This window comes from Mya arenaria, chromosome 13 (genome assembly GCF_026914265.1).
Source record: "Mya arenaria isolate MELC-2E11 chromosome 13, ASM2691426v1".
Classification (NCBI taxonomy): Eukaryota; Metazoa; Mollusca; class Bivalvia; order Myida; family Myidae; genus Mya; species Mya arenaria.
This window is the reverse complement of record NC_069134.1, coordinates 2,999,623-3,023,111: the sequence shown is the minus strand read 5'-3', so window position 1 is coordinate 3,023,111 and position 23,489 is coordinate 2,999,623. Positions and strand designations below refer to the sequence as shown.

Genomic DNA, 23,489 nt, shown 5'->3' with positions numbered 1-23,489 from the left:
ATAAAGAAACTGTTTGATTTCTTTAGATGTGTACCTTTTAGCCATACACCAGACAAAATCTGAATCCCCATCTACCGTTTGTTTGCAGTATACATTGTACATTGAATTTCTATCAAACAAATGCTTGTAACAAAGAAGTCAAAAACCATGGACATTCGTGATAATAAGAGCCTGGCCCCATTTTCTCGAAAATATATTATAATTAAATCACTGACTCTTTAAAGCCTAGAATGTGTTTTTAAAGAGATTACTCTGTTACTATCATATTTTCTCAAAGTTTGTATTGATATAGATTTTTGGCAAAAAAAAACATTTTAATATAGAAAAAGGAATGTATATAAGAGTAGTTACTAAAAAGAACTGGTATACCGGGTACTCAACACTTTTTAGGCATATTTATTTAATATTGATGAATATCGAAATACAAAAGTAATTAAATTACAATGTATTATAAGAACGGACATCGTTTACAATAAACACAGGATGCAAATAGTGTGTTGAGTGAGAACTGAGGCCAGACTTAAAACTTAACCGCAGGTTTAAATTTGTCGAAATGCATTTTGTAAAATGATAGTTTGACGGATTATTGTTATGCATCGGAACGTAACAGTAATTATTTACGTAAGCATAATACAAGCTGAGCCTGCAGTCACTTGATGAATAGGCAAACCTGATTACTGTTTTCTCAGTTATATGAACGCGATGTTCATATTTCCTAGAAAAGGGTTTTAATATTTAATCTTTAAAGCTGTCGCATTACGTCAAAGTCAACTCATTTGTTACGGCCGTGCTTAAGGTAAATAAACCTTGTGGGCCTTCCTTACGTCAATATCTATATTCAAATTAATATATGTGTGGTAAAGTACAACAACAACTGGCTTATATAAATATAAACAGGAATATATGCCATTTGCTAATTAGTTCGAATATTTATGTTATGTGACAGTAGATAATGTTTTAAAATCAATTAAATATTCGACAAAGGCGATACCAGAAGAGACGTCGATATTTCTACCGTACGGGTAACGCCATATCTAGCCGTGACCGGAAGTTGCCATAATGGGTTTTTGGCAGAGCTTGAAAGCAGCTGTGTTCGCGGTGGGGGCGTTTTTGGGTTTCACGAGGGAGGTTTGTTTCGACGAACTCGGCTGCTTCTCGAACGAAGCGCCCTTCGGAAATGCGGGCGGCTATCTTCCCCAAACTCCAGATGAAATCAAAGTAAGTCTAAAAGATGCACTTTATTTTTAGTTAAAACGAATAACCGGTGAGCACAAGAATGTCCCATACGGCATGTATCGGTGATATTTTGGACCAAAACCTGGTATGGGTAAAACTAACGTTTATTTAACTTAAAAGACATGTATAAGTATTCAATTTCAGGTGGGGTTTCTATTATACACCCGTCAAAACAGCAACATTCCCCAGGTTATCACCGCTAACGCCGACGTCTTGCGCGCCTCCAAATTGTCACCCAACCGGAAGTCAGTGTTTATTATCCATGGTTACTGGGATAGCCCCTATGAACCCTGGGTCACCGACATGAAGGACGCCCTCCTCGCACAGGTAATGTTCCCCTTTCTAACGAATAATGCGCCCAAACTGTGACGGTCAAACTTTCCGTAGTTTTCGTAAAAGAACTTATTTTTCATTGAATTGTGCATATTATATTATAAGGTTTAAATTGAACGGTATTGTTTTGGATTACATCTTAATTGATGTTAATATCTAGAAATTACACTTATCAATTCAGATGAGTTTCTGCTTGATTCATTTGGTCGAATATAGTATTGAGCTATAACTGTTCATCAAGTTTCCTAGGGTCGACTTCGTGCATAGGAGATATTTTAACAGCTGAAAGTTCCCATGGGTTCGAAATTGCTCTAATGATGAAACAGGTCTCTGATATACTCCCTTCCATCCAGGCGGACGTGAACGTAGTGACGGTTGACTGGGAGAGCGGAGCGGGCCAGACCGAATACAGCCAGTCTGCCGCCAACACGCGCGTCGTTGGTGCACTCATCGCGCAGCTTCTCATCGCTCTTCGCGACAACCGGTTTCTTAAATTCGAGGATGTTCATCTAGTGGGCCACAGCCTAGGTGCCCATATCGCCGGGTACGCCGGTGAACGTGTGAACAAGTCCGTGGGAAGAATTACAGGTACAACCTACAATAAGCTGATTGTTTAGAACTATGTTAAAGATAACAATGTGATAAACGGCGTATTTTGTAACTTTCACGGTGAAATATTTTATGATATGCCGGAGAGCACGTGAAGTCCGTTGGAAGAATTACAGTTGCAACATATGTCAGACTCAACATTATATTAGATATGTATAACACGGGTTGCGCGCTGCTGTTTAAACATATTTGACAGACTTTTATGCGAAATTGGTCGCCATCACCACAATTGCTCATGTACTATGTTAGGCATCAATCATTCTTATTATATCCGACATTACCAATTGCAATACAGAAAGCCTTTTGTCTTAGGACTTGATCCAGCGGGACTGTTTTTCGAGGCAGACCCAGAGAAGGTACGTCTAGATCCCGGTGACGCTCTGTTCGTCGACGTTATACATACAGACGCTCAACCAGTAATTGATATAGGTATGGATTGTTAAAACGCATAAATTCTGCTGCATTCCGAAATTCAATACATGAAGTCAATGTTAAAAGTGAACAAATTGCACTACACACCACTCACATGCATATTGCCTCAGTGTTCTATGAATTAATGAAAAAGTGTCTTTTGGTGTGATTATTTCTCAAAAATGTATGAAACAATACACACATTAGCTTTTGTTTCCTGCAGGGTTTGGGACAGAGTTACCTATGGGTCACGTGGACTTCTACCCGAATGGCGGGAAGGACCAGCCCGGATGTACGAGCTCAGCTAGCGATCACCTCTTTACACTCATCACAGGAAATTTCGCAAGTAAAGTATTATTGACATACAAACATTAAACTGGTTATTCGGCGGCTGTCATGAATAACTAGTTTAAATTTGCAATGTAATCGTCACATAGCCGCACGAATTTACATAAAGATCCACTCTTGCTCTTCTTTATCTTAAAAATAGCCCGCAGATTCATATATTTAAGTTCAAAAATTGTTGTTTTATGCATTTTTCTTAAACCGTTAGTAACGCATAAACCATTAATTTTCGAACAGAAATATGAAAATCTGCGATCTGATCTTTCGTCGGCAATCCTTTTATCATTGGTTTGCAGATATTTACGCAAATATTTGCTCTTTCCAAGACAAAAAAAAATGAAAACGTTGTAAGAACGGTATTTCTCCCACCTCACATTATAAGGGCCGAATTGAGAACAACAACTCTCACTTACACTCAATTAGTTAATCCTCTGTAATCACATAACGGTCGAGATATTTTCGGGTGAAAGGTATATCCATATATTCCATTATCTTCTTCGTTGTCCTTATTTTATGAATGCTAGAAAAATGTACTTGCCTACTATAAATATGCAAAATGTGAATATACTTACATTCAAGAATATTTTGTGTGAAAATGATCCTCATAAGATAGATAACCTTAGCAAATACCTAAAAATTGTTTGTAAAACTTTCAAAAACCCACCTGGCAATAATATCTAATATTTAATAGCTTACTAGTCATAATGATTAATACTGTACTTATGCTGTTTTGTTGTCTATACATGTAGTCTATATTTATTTGTTAGTTTAACTTCTAACCATACAGCCTGGTTACTTATAGAAACTGTTTTGTTATACAACACATGTTTAGATACATACATTGTATTGTATTATACATGTCACCTCAAAACACATACTTGTAATATGTGATGAGAGTAAAATAAAACTGTAAAAACCGTATTCACAGGTGTGAGTGAGACTCAAGTGTTTTGCGTGAGTGGGACATTTGTGAGTGCTCGGCGAGGCCACTTGAACAGCCCTCGAGGATTGATTGTGAATACGAATTGAACGAGTGTGAGGGATAAATGTACATGCCAAGTAGAAAAGGTGAAATATATCAGATTTTGGAACAAATAAGAGACATCCTCGCTCCCAGAACATATTTAATAGACCGGAATAATCCATTGAAGTACGTGTGCTTCAAAAACGTTGCCTTCTATAAAAAAATCAAAAAGGATGCGCAAATCATATATTCGTTTTGTTTCGTAATGATCTTGAACGCCCAGCAAACTTGATGGTTGCGTTTCATCGATGGCTGCAAGAACATGTAGTTAAATGTTCGTGAAGTTAGCAGCCTAGCGGCATGAACTTGGCGGACAAGCGGTCTAAATTTATTCTCTATTTCAAAGTTATTGTTCATGCAACTCAACTCAACACCCCCACCAACAACAACAACAACAACAACAAAAACATCATCAGTATTATTATTACTATTATTATTTTTATTTCATATTTTTTCAAACGTCAAAGACCGCTTTATGCAGAATACAAAAGCAAGATTATATACCAATACATATTTAAATCATGTGATACAATGGAAAGCAGATACATATTTAAAACTACAACAACAACAACAAAAACAACATGCAGTTAAAGTGTTAAACGCATTTTGCAACATTTATTTACAATCCAAAACGTTTATTTTTATTAACCAAATGTTTTAAAATGTTAAATTTCAGAAAAACAATTATTTTCAATCGCAAATAAACATATGTTTACTGTAAACATCACCATAGTCAAACAGGTAATCCGCTATGATCATGAAAACATACATGTATCTGTACTGTATTGATCACTTGATGAAGTGGAGTGCTAGCGAGGCGTGTGAATACGAACAGATCACTGAAATGTAACTCCCATTATTTCACTCAAGTGATCACTTGAGTGACCGTTACGGAAATGTGGTTGGAGTGTGAGTGAGAGTGGATGTTCTGAATTCGGCTCAATATTTAAGAGACCGGCATAATCCATTTAATTGCATGTACTTCAATAATGTGGCCATCTATAAAAAAAAGTTTTCAAAAGGATGCGCCAATCATATATTTGTTTTGTTTCGTAATGATCTTGAACGCCCAGCAAAGTTGATGGTTGCAATTCATCGATGGCTGCAAGGTCATGCAGTTAAATGTACGCGAAGTTAGCAGCCTAGCGGCATGAAGTTAGCGGCCTAGCGGCGTGAAGTTGGAGGACTAGCGGCCTAGACTTGTTCTCTATTTCAAGGTCATTGTTCATGCGTTTAATTGGGAAATATGATCAATCAATGTGTTTTATTCGTACATTAACATAGCGGCCTTAAATTGTTTTCTACTTCAAAGCACATATGAGTTTCTTTCTTAAACAATGCTAAATTAATTGTTTGCCTATGCAGAAATCATCACGCTGGAGCATTTTTTTTCAAAGAGTCGATCAAGCAGTCCAGTGGCCTATCGGCTTGAAGTTAGCGGCCTGGTGGCCTAGCGGCCTAGAAATCCCCAAAACTCAATACAGCAGCCCTGAAAAAGTGGGAAATGCTGATATTCGCTAAAGGGTGTTGATTTATGATTTTATCATTGTATAAGAAAAGAACTCATTTAAAATGCTTTGAGATGGGAATTTTTTTCAGGCCGCTAGTCACATGAGGCAGCTAGGCCGCCAGGCCGCTAACATTACGCCGCAAAGCCATTTCAGAGTGTCGTCAGGGAATTGATATTTTTCAGCCTACATTCAGTTGGATTATTATTATCATCATATCATCATCATTATCATTATTATTATTATTATTATTATTATTATCATCACCATCAGCAGCAGCAGCAGCACCAGCAACAGCAACTGCAGCAGCAGAACCACCGCCTCCGCCGCCACCACCACCACCAACACCACCACCTTATCATCATCATTTTTTTTTTATTATAATTATTATTATTATTATTATTATTATTATTATTATTATTATTATTCAAACGCCCAAGACCGCTTTATGCCGAATACAAAAGCAATATGTTGTATGAATACATATTTAAATTAGGTGATACAATGGAAAACGGCAACAAATTTAAAACAACAACAACAACAAAACACATGCATTTAAACGCATTTTGCAACAGTTATTTACAATCCAAAACGTTAATTTTTGTTAACCAATTGTTTTAAAATGTAAATTTCAGTTTCAGAATAATAAATGTCATTTTTGTCGCCATATCTAACAATAAGGTATGTTTACAATGTATAACAACACCATAGTCAAACAGATAATCCGATATGATCATATAAACATACATGTATATATACTGTATTGTTCACTTGATTAAGTGGAGTGTAAGCGAGGCGTGTGAATACGAACAGATCACTTGAGTGTCACTCCTCTTATTTCACTCAAGTGATCACTTGAGTCTCACTTACGTGAATGTGGTTGGAGTGTGAGTGAGAGTGGATGTTCTGAATTCGGCCCTAAGTATCTTCCATTGCCGAGAGTGTAAGATAGGTTCATTCCGACCCGAGCGTAGGGTGTTTGGCGGAAACGTGGTTTACCGAGTTTCCGCAAAACACCCTGCGCGAGGGTAGGGATGAACCTACCTTACACGAGCGGCTATGGTAGATGCTTTTTCTCCCAAACAAAATTAAGTAAAAATGTATTTTTTTGCTGGAACTCCTTTGTGCTTAGTGAAAATAATTGCGTATGGATATGCGATAATTCGTGGTTGTCATGGATATGCGAAACGCTTTTTAAACAATTTCCGATTTTTAGGAAAATCCGAAATTAGGCAACTGCCCAGTATATGTACATGCAAAATGTTTTCATGAGTTTTTAACTTGACTGTCATTTTTGCAGGTTTCGCGGAGGGCATCGCGTGCGACCATTCACGTGCTCGGGATTACTTTACCGCTTCAATTAAGCTTACCTGCGACTTCACGGCCAGCTTATGTCAGACGTATGCCGAGTTCAAACGCGGCGACTGTCCATGCGGTACGTCGCCTTGTGCATCCATGGGCTTCTACGCACGTGCAAATTCAACGCAAGGAAAGTACTTTCTTGACACGGCCGTAACGCATCCTTTCTGTTTAAAGCTGACCTCTTAGTGATCTGCTTTATGCCCGATGATCAGCGCGGTTTTAAGGGGTGATCGGAGTTTCAATATACATGTAAAAGCTATAATCATAGCAATAACTCCACTTTCCCCGAGCTCAACAGATTAAAGATTAAACCTGATTATGTACTATCAAAGGAAATAAACGTTAAGTCGCTTAGAGGTTGTGTTGCCTTTTTACTCTTGTCTCTATCTTCGAACTATTGAGATCACTTTAATATTTGTTTATGAGGTAGTAGTCCGTAATTTATTAAAACTACATCAAATGTAGATAACGTCTTGTTACCTTTTATTACACACAAACTGCAATACCAAGTCTATGGTGTGCTACTGACAAACAACATATATATATATATATATATATATATATATATATATATATATATATATATATATATATATATATATACATATATATATATATATATTTATATATATATATATATATATATGCCTGATAAGCCAATGTCAAGAACCCGGAACATTTCAGGCCAGGTGTTTTTAATACTCTTCCAAAAATTTGCCAAAAACGTTCAAAACTTCCCTTCAAATTATCTTGTGGTTTCTATGCTTGGTGATCGATATATGTTCAAATTCCGTTAAAAAACAAGACTAATTTTGATGCAGAGCATCAAAGACGGTATGAATGTTCTTTGAAATATGACTTAATGGAAGTAGATGCAGTTCACTAGAATACCATGAGGAACATTGATACTAGTATTCTTCAGTAATAGACCGTAATCGGATTTTCAACTCAAGGTCACCGCGATATTGACTTTTGACCAACTGACGTCAAAAAGTAAGGGTGTTCTTGTCTGGTTGACCTCTACCAAGTTCGAGGTCTCTAGGCCCAAGCGTTTTGTAATCACTGATGTGAAACTGCGTATTTTCAGCTTACTGTCACAACTACATTGAGCTTTAATCCACTGACCGTAAAGGCAATAGGAACCATCTTCTCGTCATGACCAACCTGCCTACAAAGTGTGAGGTCCTTGGGCCGTAGCGTTCTAAAAATATTGATCGGAAATCGATTTTCACCTAACAGTCACCAACAACTTGACCCTTGATCCATTTACCTCAAAATTAATATGGTCCATCTGCTTGTCATGACCAATCATGACAAATCATACCACCCAATTTGAGGTCCTAAAGCCTAAGCATTCTTCAGATATTGAATACAAACCGATTTTCAGCTGAAGGCCACCATGACCTTGACCTTTGACCCACTGACCTCGAAATCTTACTTGAATGATAATATGCGTAATGCAGATATTGTAAATGCTGAAGATTTTTATAATAGCCATTACTTTGATGACGATGATTGTTGTTTTAAAGAATTAGATTTTCCAATTACTGTACTGAAAATTGAGACTATCGTGAAACAATTAAAGAAAAATAAAGCCTTTGCAGGTGACAAGCTGATTAATGAATATTTTATTGCATCGTGTGATATTTTGGCTTCCCATTTAGCTGATATTTTTAACGGTATTTTGGATACCGGTTATTTTCCCGATCAATGGATGGAAGGTATAATTATACCACTTTTTAAGAAAAATGACCCCAGTGATGTGAATAATTATCGGGGTATTACTCTTGTAAGTTGCTTCTCAAAGATTTTTAATGGTATTATCAATAAACGAGTTTGGGCCGAAAATAATGATGTTATAACTACTTATACGTGACGCACAATTTGGTTTTCGGAAGGGACGGTCCTCTGTGAACGCAACTTTTGTACTCAATGCTGTTGATAATAAGTGTTTAAATGACAATAAAAGATTAGCATATGCATTTATAGATTTTAAAAAGGCGTTTGATAGTGTTTAAAGATATGGTCTAAGGCTAAAACTATAAAATTATCATTCTTATTATATCTGACATTACTAATTGAGGTACAGAAAGCCATGTATGATATTAAATACGGAGCTGGTATTCATAATGCATCTTACGTCATTTCTTAACTTAAGACGATTTCCTAAAATGTTCATGGTCAAATTAGGAATGAAACAAAACAAAATTAACATAAAATAAGGTGTAGTACATCAAATTAATGAAAATTAAGTATTTGAGAATGAAATTATTTTATAACATGACCAGTGGGATACTTTACCTACGAAAATGAGTTAAGTTAAGAAAATACTTAAAAGTACCAGCCAAGGAGCACACATGAGAAAAGAAATTCAAAGACTTTAACAAGGTTAATGGTATTTGTAATCAAAAATGAGCATTTATGAAACCATTTAATTGATTTACAAACATCAGCTCCTTCTTCATTCAATGTAACTTTGGGTGACCAACCCTTAGAAAATGACCAAAATGACAAAAAATCATACAATCAAAACAAAACTAGATATGGCTTTTTTGAAAATTCGCTTGTATCCCCAAATGTGTGGTCATTGCTGAGAATTAATCAATGATGGACATGAAATTTGTACTTTTGTGGACATGAAATTTGTACTTTTGGACTGTAGAGGAACCAACAGTGACCTTGAAGTTTGGCCTATACGCCCATATCCAATAGTGAACATCTACTGCATAAGATCAGTGATCTCAAAATCAATAGGGGTCATCTACTAATCATGACCAACTTGTATACCAAGTATGAAGTTCCAGGCTCCAAGAATTCTTTAGTTATTGAGCGGAAACTGTTTTTACCTCAAGGTCACCGTAGCCTTGACCTTTGACCTACTGTTAGCAAAATCAATAGGGGCCATCTACTAGTCATGAACAACAAGAAAACCAAATAGAAGTTTCTGGGTCTAAGTGTTCTATACTTATTGAGCGGAAACTAAGTGCGACGTACTGACTGACTGACTGACTGACTGACTGACTGACTGACTGACTGACTGACGGACAGGCAAAAACAATATGTCTCCCCATGAATGGGGGAGGACATAAAAATCATAGTAAATGGCCATAATTGTCTAAGCAAATATGTAGGAAGTAAGATAATCGATTAAAAGACTAATCCGTGAGAACTGTTTAGCCATTTTTTTCATATTCACTTCTAACGCTAGGCACTTTCTCTACACTGGAGTTGGCAATAGCGACCGACGACGCAATATCGCCATTATTGTAAAGAAAACAGATGAGCGAATGAAGGACATTCTAACTTGGGATAAGTTGTCCCGACAAATTAATTGTAAACATGCTAAGCAGTATATGAGTGTGATGTAAATTTGCCATGTATATGTATTTTAAATTTCTGTAGAACATAACTGTTTCTCATATCTACTGTCTGCAAACATTTATTGGAAAACATGTTTTAACAGGGCTCGTGGCAAGAAAAACAGAGGTTGGCTATTGTACCTCCAAACAAGAGCTGTCACAGAGACAGCGCGCTCGACTATTCCGCCGCTTTTCAATGTAAGGATTGAAAAGATTTGGCGAAACATGCATGGATCACTGTTAGATTAGATTTCAATGCAATACATGGTGTGCTGAGATATTAACATAAATGTGGTTCCATGCAAAATTTTAACGAGAATTTTTAAGTCTAATAATAAAGGGCCATTATTTGCAAAATACAGTTATGTAACTTGGTTATTCAATTAAGTTGGGTGGTTGAATACCATTGTATAAAGTCTCAATGCAATACATCAAATAGTTGCTGAGATATTATCCTATGTGTGCTAACATGCAAGACCGTAACCAGAATTTCTAAGTCGCATAATAAAGGGTAAAAAATTATATATCATAAAAGATAGAGTTATCTTACTTGATTAAATAAGAAGATTAAATAGATGGGAGCCTGTGTGTAAAGTTTCAATGCAATACATGATGTATTCGCTGAGTTATTGACTTAAAAGTGGTTACATGCAAAACCTTAACCAGAATATCTATGTCGAATAAAAAAGGGGCCATTATTTTAATTTAATCCATCAAGTAATTGTTGAGAAATTAACCTATGTGTGCTTACATGCAAAACCTTAACCAGAATTTCTAAGTCAGATAATAAAGGCCCATAATTTGCATTATATTCAAAAAAGTGTTATCTGGGAATACATATCTAATGTTTCAATGCAATACATGATATATTTGCTGAGATATTGACTTAAATGTGGTTACATGCAAAACCTTAACCAGAATTTCTAAGTCTAATAATAAAGGGCAATTATTTTGCATTAAATGCAAACTAAAGTTATCTAACTTGTTTAATTAAGTAGGTTGGATATTTGCCTACCTTTGTATAAAGTCTCAATGCAATACCTCAAGTAGTTGCTGAGATATTAACCTATGTGTGCTTACACGCAAAACTCCAACCAGAATTTCTAAGCCGAATAATAAACGCCTATTATTTGCATTATATTCAAATAATTGTTATCTAACTTCATTAATTTAGTATTTAAGATAGTTGGGAATACATATCCAAAGTTTCAATGCAATAACTGATGTATTTACTGAGATAATGACTTAAAGGTGCTTACATGCAAAACCTTAACCAAGGTGTGACGCCAACGCCGACAAACAACATATATATATATATATGCCGGATAAGCCAATGTCAAGAACCCGGAACATTTCAGGCCAGGTGTTTTTAATACTCTTCCAAATATTTGCCAAAAACGTTCAAAACTTCCCTTCAAATTATCTTGTGGTTTCTATGCTTGGTGATCGATATATGTTCAAATTCCGTTAAAAAACAAGACTAATTTTGATGCAGAGCATCAAAGACGGTATGAATGTTCTTTGAAATATGACTTAATGGAAGTAGATGCAGTTCACTAGAATACCATGAGGAACATTGATACTAGTATTCTTCAGTAATAGACCGTAATCGGATTTTCAACTCAAGGTCACCGCGATATTGACTTTTGACCAACTGACGTCAAAAAGTAAGGGTGTTCTTGTCTGGTTGACCTCTACCAAGTTCGAGGTCTCTAGGCCCAAGCGTTTTGTAATCACTGATGTGAAACTGCGTATTTTCAGCTTACTGTCACAACTACATTGAGCTTTAATCCACTGACCGTAAAGGCAATAGGAACCATCTTCTCGTCATGACCAACCTGCCTACAAAGTGTGAGGTCCTTGGGCCGTAGCGTTCTAAAAATATTGATCGGAAATCGATTTTCACCTAACAGTCACCAACAACTTGACCCTTGATCCATTTACCTCAAAAGTAATATGGTCCATCTGCTTGTCATGACCAATCATGACAAATCATACCACCCAATTTGAGGTCCTAAAGCCTAAGCATTCTTCAGATATTGAATACAAACCGATTTTCAGCTGAAGGCCACCATGACCTTGACCTTTGACCCACTGACCTCGAAATCAAAAGAGTTCGTATCATGGTCATTACTTACCTACCTCGAAAGTTGAAGATTCCTAGGCCTAAGTGTTCCTCATAAATTGACTGGAAACCGATTTTAGCTGAAGATAATCTTAAGGTCACCACATTATTGACCTTTGACCAACTGACCACAAAATCAAAAGACTTTATCTGCTGGTCATGACCAACATGCTTTCAAAGTTTAAGAACCGTTGCCGAAATGTTCTCCGGATATTGGTTACCAGGATAACCCCTATGAACTCTGGGTCATCGACATGAAGGACACTCTCCTCGCACAGGTAATGCTCCCCTTTCTATAAAATAATGCGCCAAATCTGTGACGTTCAATCTCTAATGATGTAACAGGTTTCTGATATACTCCCTTCCATCAAGGCGGACGTGAACGTAGTGGCGGTTGACTGGGAGCGCGGAGCGGGCCAGACCGAATACAGCCAGTCCGCGGCAAACACGCGCGTCGTTGGTGCACTCATCGCGCATCTTCTCAACGCTCTTCGCGACTCCCGGTCTCTCAAATTCGAGAATGTTCATCTAGTTGGCCACAGTCTAGGCGCCCATTTCGCCGGGTACGCCGGAGAGCGCGTGAAGTCCGTTAGAATCAAACGCCGTCGATATGAACTAAATAAAATGAGAAGTATTGAACGTCTTCGGCATCAAAAGACTTTTTGAACTATTTTAGTAAAAAGAAGTATGTTAATAATGATATTTCTGTTGAACAATTTTATGTATATTTTCCTTATTTGAATGATAATATGCGTAACGCAGATATTGTAAATGCTGAAGATTTTTATAATAGCCATTACTTTGATGACGATGATTGTTGTTTTAAAGAATTAGATTTTCCAATTACTGTACTGAAAATTGAGACTATCGTGAAACAATTAAAGAAAAATAAAGCCTTTGCAGGTGACAAGCTGATTAATGAATATTTTATTGCATCGTGTGATATTTTGGCTTCCCATTTAGTTGATATTTTTAACGGTATTTTGGATACCGGTTATTTTCCCGATCAATGGATGGAAGGTATAATTATACCACTTTTTAAGAAAAATGACCCCAGTGATGTGAATAATTATCGGGGTATTACTCTTGTAAGTTGCTTCTCAAAGATTTTTAATGGTATTATCAATAAACGAGTTTGGGCCGAAAATAATGATGTTATAACTACTTATACGTGACGCACAATTTGGTTTTCGGAAGAGACGGTCCTCTGTGAACGCAACTTTTGTACTCAATGCTGTTGATAATAAGTGTTTAAATGACAATAAAAGATTAGCATATGCATTTATAGATTTTAAAAAGGCGTTTGATAGTGTTTAAAGAAATGGTCTATGGCTAAAACTATAAAATTATCATTCTTATTATATCTGACATTACTAATTGAGGTACAGAAAGCCATGTATGATACTAAATACGGAGCTGGTATTCATAATGCATCTTACGTCATTTCTTAACTTAAGACGATTTCCTAAAATGTTCATGGTCAAATTAGGAATGAAACAAAACAAAATTAACATAAAATAAGGTGTAGTACATCAAATTAATGAAAATAAAGTATTTGAGAATGAAATTATTTTATAACATGACCAGTGGGATACTTTACCTACGAAAATGAGTTAAGTTAAGAAAATACTTAAAAGTACCAGCCAAGGAGCACACATGAGAAAAGAAATTCAAAGACTTTAACAAGGTTAATGGTATTTGTAATCAAAAATGAGCATTTATGAAACCATTTAATTGATTTACAAACATCAGCTCCTTCTTCATTCAATGTAACTTTGGGTGACCAACCCTTAGAAAATGACCAAAATGACAAAAAATCATACAATCAAAACAAAACTAGATATGGCTTTTTTGAAAATTCGCTTGTATCCCCAAATGTGTGGTCATTGCTGAGAATTAATCAATGATGGACATGAAATTTGTACTTTTGTGGACATGAAATTTGTACTTTTGGACTGTAGAGGAACCAACAGTGACCTTGAAGTTTGGCCTATACGCCCATATCCAATAGTGAACATCTACTGCATAAGATCAGTGATCTCAAAATCAATAGGGGTCATCTACTAATCATGACCAACTTGTATACCAAGTATGAAGTTCCAGGCTCCAAGAATTCTTTAGTTATTGAGCGGAAACTGTTTTTACCTCAAGGTCACCGTAGCCTTGGCCTTTGACCTACTGTTAGCAAAATCAATAGGGGCCATCTACTAGTCATGAACAACAAGAATACCAAATAGAAGTTTCTGGGTCTAAGTGTTCTATACTTATTGAGCGGAAACTAAGTGCGACGTACAGACTGACTGACTGACTGACTGACTGACGGACTGACTGACTGACTGACGGACAGGCAAAAACAATATGTCTCCCCATGAATGGGGGAGGACATAAAAATCATAGTAAATGGCCATAATTGTCTAAGCAAATATGTAGGAAGTAAGATAATCGATTAAAAGACTAATCCGTGAGAACTGTTTAGCCATTTTTTTCATATTCACTTCTAACGCTAGGCACTTTCTCTACACTGGAGTTGGCAATAGCGACCGACGACGCAATATCGCCATTATTGTAAAGAAAACAGATGAGCGAATGAAGGACATTCTAACTTGGGATAAGTTGTCCCGACAAATTAATTGTAAACATGCTAAGCAGTATATGAGTGTGATGTAAATTTGCCATGTATATGTATTTTAAATTTCTGTAGAACATAACTGTTTCTCATATCTACTGTCTGCAAACATTTATTGGAAAACATGTTTTAACAGGGCTCATGGCAAGAAAAACAGAGGTTGGCTACTGTACCTCCAAACAAGAGCTGTCACAGAGACAGCGCGCTCGACTATTCCGCCGCTTTTCAATGTAAGGATTGAAAAGATTTGGCGAAACATGCATGGATCACTATTAGATTTGATTTCAATGCAATACATGGTGTGCTGAGATATTAACATAAATGTGGTTCCATGCAAAATTTTAACGAGAATTTTTAAGTCTAATAATAAAGGGCCATTATTTGCAAAATACAGTTATGTAACTTGGTTATTCAATTAAGTTGGGTGGTTGAATACCATTGTATAAAGTCTCAATGCAATACATCAAATAGTTGCTGAGATATTATCCTATGTGTGCTAACATGCAAGACCGTAACCAGAATTTCTAAGTCGCATAATAAAGGAGCAAAAATTATATATCATAAAAGATAGAGTTATCTTACTTGATTAAATAAGAAGATTAAATAGATGGGAGCCTGTGTGTAAAGTTTCAATGCAATACATGATGTATTCGCTGAGCTATTGACTTAAAAGTGGTTACATGCAAAACCTTAACCAGAATATCTATGTCGAATAAAAAAGGGGCCATTATTTTAATTTAATCCATCAAGTAATTGTTGAGAAATTAACCTATGTGTGCTTACATGCAAAACCTTAACCAGAATTTCTAAGTCAAATAATAAAGGCCCATAATTTGCATTATATTCAAAAAAGTGTTATCTGGGAATACATATCTAATGTTTCAATGCAATACATGATATATTTGCTGAGATATTGACTTAAATGTGGTTACATGCAAAACCTTAACCAGAATTTCTAAGTCTAATAATAAAGGGCAATTATTTTGCATTAAATGCAAACTAGAGTTATCTAACTTGTTTAATTAAGTAGGTTGGATATTGCCTACCATTGTATAAAGTCTCAATGCAATACCTCAAGTAGTTGCTGAGATATTAACCTATGTGTGCTTACACGCAAAACTCCAACCAGAATTTCTAAGCCGAATAATAAACGCCTATTATTTGCATTATATTCAAATAATTGTTATCTAACTTCATTAATTTAGTATTTAAGATAGTTGGGAATACATATCCAAAGTTTCAATGCAATAACTGATGTATTTACTGAGATAATGACTTAAAGGTGCTTACATGCAAAACCTTAACCAAGGTGTGACGCCAACGCCGACAAACAACATATATATATATATGCCTGATAAGCCAATGTCAAGAACCCGGAACATTTCAGGCCAGGTGTTTTTAATACTCTTCCAAAAATTTGCCAAAAACGTTCAAAACTTCCCTTCAAATTATCTTGTGGTTTCTATGCTTGGTGATCGATATATGTTCAAATTCCGTTAAAAAACAAGACTAATTTTGATGCAGAGCATCAAAGACGGCATGAATGTTCTTTGAAATATGACTTAATGGAAGTAGATGCAGTTCACTAGAATACCATGAGGAACATTGATACTAGTATTCTTCAGTAATAGACCGTAATCGGATTTTCAACTCAAGGTCACCGCGATATTGACTTTTGACCAACTGACGTCAAAAAGTAAGGGTGTTCTTGTCTGGTTGACCTCTACCAAGTTCGAGGTCCCAAGTTCGATATGTCACATGGTGTAGGCGGGAGTAGACGTGTTTTCAAACAGTGGAGGGAATATTGATAATATTAAAAAATCTCGTTAATAAAGCAAACAATTTGGATATTAAGTGTAAAATATGATTTTGGACTACATATATAATGACTAAAAGTAAAAGTACTAAAAGGAAAGATCGACATAGCAGTGGAAATAGCAGTGAAAATGTAAACAAAAGTAAAGTGAGTAAACAAAGAGGCCCGTCGGAGGATTTAAATCAGTCTGTTAGTGACATACTAAGCCAAGCAAACGCTGTTCTTTATGCAGAAAATAGTGATGCGGATAAGAACGGGGATAGTAGTGTATTTGTGAGCGAGGAAACGGAAGGGGAGATTGTTGGCGGTGCGGCCAAGATGGCGGAGGGAGGTCGCCAGCCAACAAACAAGGACCTAATGGACTGCATGAAGGCTATGAATAGCAAACTGAGTGAAATGGAAAAGAAGCTTGGGACTATCGAGGTGCTTGAAAGGAAAGTGACGGACTTCGAGAAAGAATTAAGGAAAGTGTGGGTCGCACTTGAAGATCGGGCGAAGAGAACGGACGAACGTGTGATGAGGTTGGAGGATCGTGTGGAGTCGGTGGACATGGGGACGGGGCTGCTCTCCAGTAGGGTGGCAGCACTGGAGAAGCAGTGAGAGGAGCTACGTGACGATCTTACATACATGAAGTCACAATCGATGAGAAACAATCTGGTTTTCACTAACATCACTGAGGACAACAGCAATGGGAATGAGGCGGTCGATGTCACGGAGAGGAAGCTGCGAAAACATCTGCAGGACGCCCTTAAGATTGCTAAAGAGACGGTGGAATCCATCCGGTTTGAACGCGTTCACAGAACGCCGGGGCAGCCGATCGCGGGAAAAGTTAGGAACATTGTGGCCAAGTTCACGTTCTTCCAAGAGCGTGAACTGGTGCGTAGAGAATGGAAACACCTAAAGGGGACGCAGTTTCACATGTTTGAACAATTCCCGAAGGAGGTTACCGATAAGCGGCGGGGTCTAGTGAAGAAGATGAAGGAGTTCAGGGAGAAGGGGAAGAAGGCGTGGCTCGTGTACGATACCCTCTACGTAGACGGACGACCGATGAGGGACTAGGGGCACGCCGGGGGTGAACTTTCTATTACCTCTTGGAATGTGCACGGACTTACCCATGAAAAACAACAATCTTCTGGTTTTTTAAATATTATTTCTAGTTCTGATATTTGTTTTTTTGTATGAATCATGGACCAATTCTTCTAGCAATGTATCTTTAAATGGCTTTGTCTCTCATAACTTTTATCGAAAAATTCAACATAGAAATGCACGTAGATGTAGTGGAGGAATCGTATTGTTTTATAAAGAACACCTGAAAGATGGAATTGAAATAGTAAAAACTCATCATGATACTATTATATGGTTAAGGCTAGACCATATTTTTTTTTAAACTGAGGAAGATATTTATTTGTGTGGAGTCTATTTATGGGGTGAAGAATCGCCAGCATACAATAATTTTAATAACGTTGATCTATTTGATACGCTTGAGAATGATATATATATATGTATAGCAATTTAGGCTGTGTAACAATATGTAGGCCAGTCAAATAATTATACATATTTTTCCTACAATGGATGTTCCGTTATAGATTATTTATTGATGCATGAGCGAAACTTTTCAATGATTAGTGACTTCAATATTTGTGCATTCAATCAATGGAGTGACCACTCTCCCTTGCAATTTAAGCTGTTATGTAATTATGTCACTCATGATGATCAAGAAAGATCAGAGATGAAATATAGATGGAGTAATGATTATAGAGAACAGTTTCGCACGGGCATTATTGGCTGTTTGCCACGATTTAATAACATTGTTAATAATATTGATAACACTAGACAATCTGTAAATGACGCTGTTAATGAATTTACGAATGTTATACGTTCTGTTGCTGACCCTTTATTCTCAAAATGTCATAATGTCAATAATAAAGCATATTTCCATGTGGACACATGTATTAAAAATAACGATTGGTTTGACGCTGATTGTATTGGAGCGCATAACGTGTATTTACAGTCATTACGTTTGTTTAATAGCGATAAATCGCATGAAAATAGATTGTTATTAGTAGAACATAAACGTGTGTATAAAAATATTGTTAGTAAAAAGAAAAATAATGCATACAGATTAAAAATGCAAGAAATAGAACAATTAAAAAAAAGTAAGCCTAGAGATTTTGGGAAATATTTTAAACCAAAATCCAAACCAACGGCTGACAGTATACCAAATGAAACATTTAGGGAATATTTTTCAGCATTAGGTAGTAGTGTCTTTGAATGTTTTAACGAAGAGTCTGAAATTTCTTGCAACACGCATGATTTTGATAATGTTGATGTTTCATTTGCCGAATTAGATCAGCCTATAACTGTCAATGAAATACATATTGCTATTAAATCATTGAAGCGTAATAAATCTTTTGGGAGTGACATTCTGATGAATGAATACTTTATAGAGACGTTCGATATTTTGCCTTCGCATGTATGTGATATTTTTAACGGTATTTTAAACTCAGGATTTTTTCCCGATAAGTGGATGGAAGGTGTTATTATACCATTGCATAAAAAGGGAAATTTAGATGACGTTAATAATTATAGGGGAATTACACTCGTTAGTTGCCTGTCTAAGCTTTTTAAAACTGTACTAAATAAACGCATTGATACATTTTGTAATGAACATAACATAATTTCGGACGCTCAGTTCGGATTTCGGAAAGGGCGATCAACTGTAGATGCTATTTTTATTCTTACGTCATTAGTGCAAAAATATTTGAATGACAATAAAAGACTTTATGTTGTTTATGTTGATATGATGAAATGTTTTGATTCTATTTATAGAAATGCTTTATGGTTGAAACTGTACAAATGCGGTATTCAAGGAAAACTACTTAGAATAGTACGAGATATGTATCAAAAAGTTAAATCTTGTGTTAAATCATGTTTTACATATTCTGATTACTTCGACTATGCTGTAGGCCTCCGTCAAGGAGAAGTTATGTCCCCTTTACTATTTTCTCTCTTTGTTGAAGACTTAGAATTATTTTTACAGAATGATGTAGATTCTGGACTTCTAATTGATGATATTGTCCTTATAATGTTGTTATTTGCAGATGACATGGCTATCGTAGGAAAATCACCTGAAGAAATACAACAACATTTGAATAGACTTTTAGAATACTGTAATAACTGGGGTTTATCTGTAAATATACTTAAAACAAAAATTATGGTTTTTCGTAAAAGGGGAAGGCTATTGCCATCAAAACATTGGACCTACAATGGCCAGTCTATTGAAGTTTTGAATGATTTTAATTACTTAGGAACTGTTTTCAACTATACTGGTAATTATGCTTTAAACCAAGAACATTTAACTGGTAAAGCTTTAAAAGCACTAAATGTATTATCATGTAAATGTAGGGAATATGACCTGAAACCAAAGATTCTATGTCAACTATTTGATGCTTTTGTAGCTCCTGTTCTAAATTATGCTTCGGAAATATGGGGTTATACCAAGTCAAAAGAAATTGAAAGAATTCATTTAAAATTTTGTAAACGTCTATTAAATGTTAGAAAAAATACATGTACAGCAAGTGTTTACGGTGAGCTTGGCAGATATCCTCTTTATGTACATAGATTTGTTAGAATTATACAATATTGGCTTAAGGTTGTAAGAAGTGATAATATCATAATGCGCACTGTATATAGGTATGCATTATCAGACTGTGTAATAGGAAAGAATAATTGGGTATCAAATGTTAGAAAGCTTTTGAGCGAGTTTGGCTTTGGATATGTATTTGATAATGCCAGTGTACCAAATGAAAAGTATTTTTTGTGTGAGTTAAAAACTAGAATAATTGATTGTTTTAGGCAAGAGTGGTATCGCTCTCTTGATAGTCCAGTCTTGTTTTTGTATAAAGACTTTAAAACCACTTTTGATTATGAACATTATTTAGACATTTTACCTAAAAGCTTACGCCTATTCTTTTGTAGACTTAGACTTTCTGTTCACCCTTTAAGAATTCAAACGGGTAGATATAACCGTAATCGAATTCAACGTGATGAAAGATATTGCTTATGTTGTAATAGAAGAGATATAGAAGACGAGTTCCATTTTATTTTTATTTGTCCATGTTTTAATCTTATTAGAAAGAAATACATCAAACGTAATTATTGTATACGTCCGTCTGTACTAAAATTTATTGAACTGTTAAATTCAACAAATAGACAAGAACTTATAAAACTATCTTTATTTGTCAAAGAAGCGTTATGTATAAGACGAACAACTCTTAATATTGAATTATAACAATGATTCATTTTTTGTTATATTTTTGTTCATCCTCGCCTAATTTGAATATGTCCATACATCTGTATTCTAATTTACTCATTATTGTATTACCTGTGTTCTCACCATGTGTTCAATCATTATATGTATATGGTTAAGAAGATGATGTACTTTGTACAAGTCTTAATAAATTATCTATTCTGTTCTGTTCTCTAGGCCCAAGCGTTTTGTAATCACTGATGGGAAACTGCGTATTTTCAGCTTACTGTCACAACTACATTGAGCTTTAATCCACTGACCGTAAAGGCAATAGGAACCATCTTCTCGTCATGACCAACCTGCCTACAAAGTGTGAGGTCCTTGGGCCGTAGCGTTCTAAAAATATTGATCGGAAATCGATTTTCACCTAACAGTCACCAACAACTTTACCCTTGATCCATTTACCTCAAAAGTAATATGGTCCATCTGCTTGTCATGACCAATCATGACAAATCATACCACCCAATTTGAGGTCCTAAAGCCTAAGCATTCTTCAGATATTGAATACAAACCGATTTTCAGCTGAAGGCCACCATGACCTTGACCTTTGACCCACTGACCTCGAAATCAAAAGAGTTCGTATCATGGTCATTACTTACCTACCTCGAAAGTTGAAGATTCCTAGGCCTAAGTGTTCCTCATAAATTGACTGGAAACCGATTTTAGCTGAAGATAATCTTAAGGTCACCACATTATTGACCTTTGACCAACTGACCACAAAATCAAAAGACTTTATCTGCTGGTCATGACTAACATGCTTTCAAAGTTTAAGAACCGTTGCCGAAATGTTCTCCGGATATTGGTTACCAGGATAACCCCTATGAACTCTGGGTCATCGACATGAAGGACACTCTCCTCGCACAGGTAATGCTCCCCTTTCTATAAAATAATGCGCCAAATCTGTGACGTTCAATCTTGCCGTATTTTTCGTACCAGAACTTATTTTCATTGAATTGTGCACATATATATATGGTTTAAATTGAACGGTATTGTTTTGGATTACATCTTAATTGATGTTAAAATCTAGAAAAAAAACACTATCAATTCAGATGAGTTTCTACTTGATTCATTTGGTCGAATATAGTATTGAGCTGAAACTGCTCATCAAGTTTCCTTGGAGCGACTTCGTGCATAGGAGTTATTTTAACAGCTGAACGTTCCAAAAGGTTCGAAATTGCTCTAATGATGTAACAGGTTTCTGATATACTCCCTTCCATCAAGGCGGACGTGAACGTAGTGGCGGTTGACTGGGAGCGCGGAGCGGGCCAGACCGAATACAGCCAGTCCGCGGCAAACACGCGCGTCGTTGGTGCACTCATCGCGCATCTTCTCAACGCTCTTCGCGACTCCCGGTCTCTCAAATTCCAGAATGTTCATCTAGTTGGCCACAGTCTAGGCGCCCATTTCGCCGGGTACGCTGGAGAGCGCGTGAAGTCCGTTAGAATCAAACGCCGTCGATATGAACTAAATAAAATGAGAAGTATTGAACGTCTTCGGCATCAAAAGACGTTTGGAACTATTTTAGTAAAAAGAAGTCTGTTAATAATGATATTTCTGTTGAACAATTTTATGAATATTTTTCTTATTTGAATGATAATATGCGTAACGCAGATATTGTAAATGCTAAAGATTTTATAATAGCCATTACTTTGATGACGATGATTGTTGTTTTAAAGAATTAGATTTTCCAATTACTGTACTGAAAATTGAGACTATCGTGAAACAATTAAAGAAAAATAAAGCCTTTGCAGGTGACAAGCTGATTAATGAATATTTTATTGCATCGTGTGATATTTTGGCTTCCCATTTAGTTGATATTTTTAACGGTATTTTGGATACCGGTTATTTTCCCGATCAATGGATGGAAGGTATAATTATACCACATTTTAAGAAAAATGACCCCAGTGATGTGAATAATTATCGGGGTATTACTCTTGTAAGTTGCTTCTCAAAGATTTTTAATGGTATTATCAATAAACGAGTTTGGGCCGAAAATAATGATGTTATAACTACTTATACGTGACGCACAATTTGGTTTTCGGAAGGGACGGTCCTCTGTGAACGCAACTTTTGTACTCAATGCTGTTGATAATAAGTGTTTAAATGACAATAAAAGATTAGCATATGCATTTATAGATTTTAAAAAGGCGTTTGATAGTGTTTAAAGAAATGGTCTATGGCTAAAACTATAAAATTATCATTCTTATTATATCTGACATTACTAATTGAGGTACAGAAAGCCATGTATGATATTAAATACGGAGCTGGTATTCATAATGCATCTTACGTCATTTCTTAACTTAAGACGATTTCCTAAAATGTTCATGGTCAAATTAGGAATGAAACAAAACAAAATTAACATAAAATAAGGTGTAGTACATCAAATTAATGAAAATAAAGTATTTGAGAATGAAATTATTTTATAA

At 35.9% G+C, this 23,489-nt stretch overlaps 1 protein-coding gene across 1 annotated transcript; it reads left to right on the top strand.

The window, feature by feature from the left end:
* Positions 1–663: 663 nt before the first annotated feature.
* Positions 664–7,182, top strand: LOC128214251 (inactive pancreatic lipase-related protein 1-like). Its single transcript, XM_052920627.1, has 7 exons — positions 664–796; positions 985–1,218; positions 1,381–1,563; positions 1,923–2,157; positions 2,491–2,607; positions 2,813–2,935; positions 6,767–7,182. Exons 2-7 carry the CDS (start codon positions 1,060–1,062, stop codon positions 7,012–7,014), a joined length of 1,065 nt encoding a protein of 354 aa, XP_052776587.1. The 5' UTR covers positions 664–796; positions 985–1,059; the 3' UTR covers positions 7,015–7,182.
* Positions 7,183–23,489: the final 16,307 nt, after the last annotated feature.

Coding starts and splice junctions, on each gene's coding strand:
- LOC128214251 (XM_052920627.1), top strand. CDS start 1,060: ATGGGTTTTTGGCAGAGCTTGAAAGCAGCTGTGTTCGCGGTGGGGGCG. Junction 1,219..1,380: donor AAACTCCAGATGAAATCAAA/GTAAGTCTAAAA, acceptor ATTCAATTTCAG/GTGGGGTTTCTATTATACAC. Junction 2,936..6,766: donor CATCACAGGAAATTTCGCAA/GTAAAGTATTAT, acceptor TCATTTTTGCAG/GTTTCGCGGAGGGCATCGCG.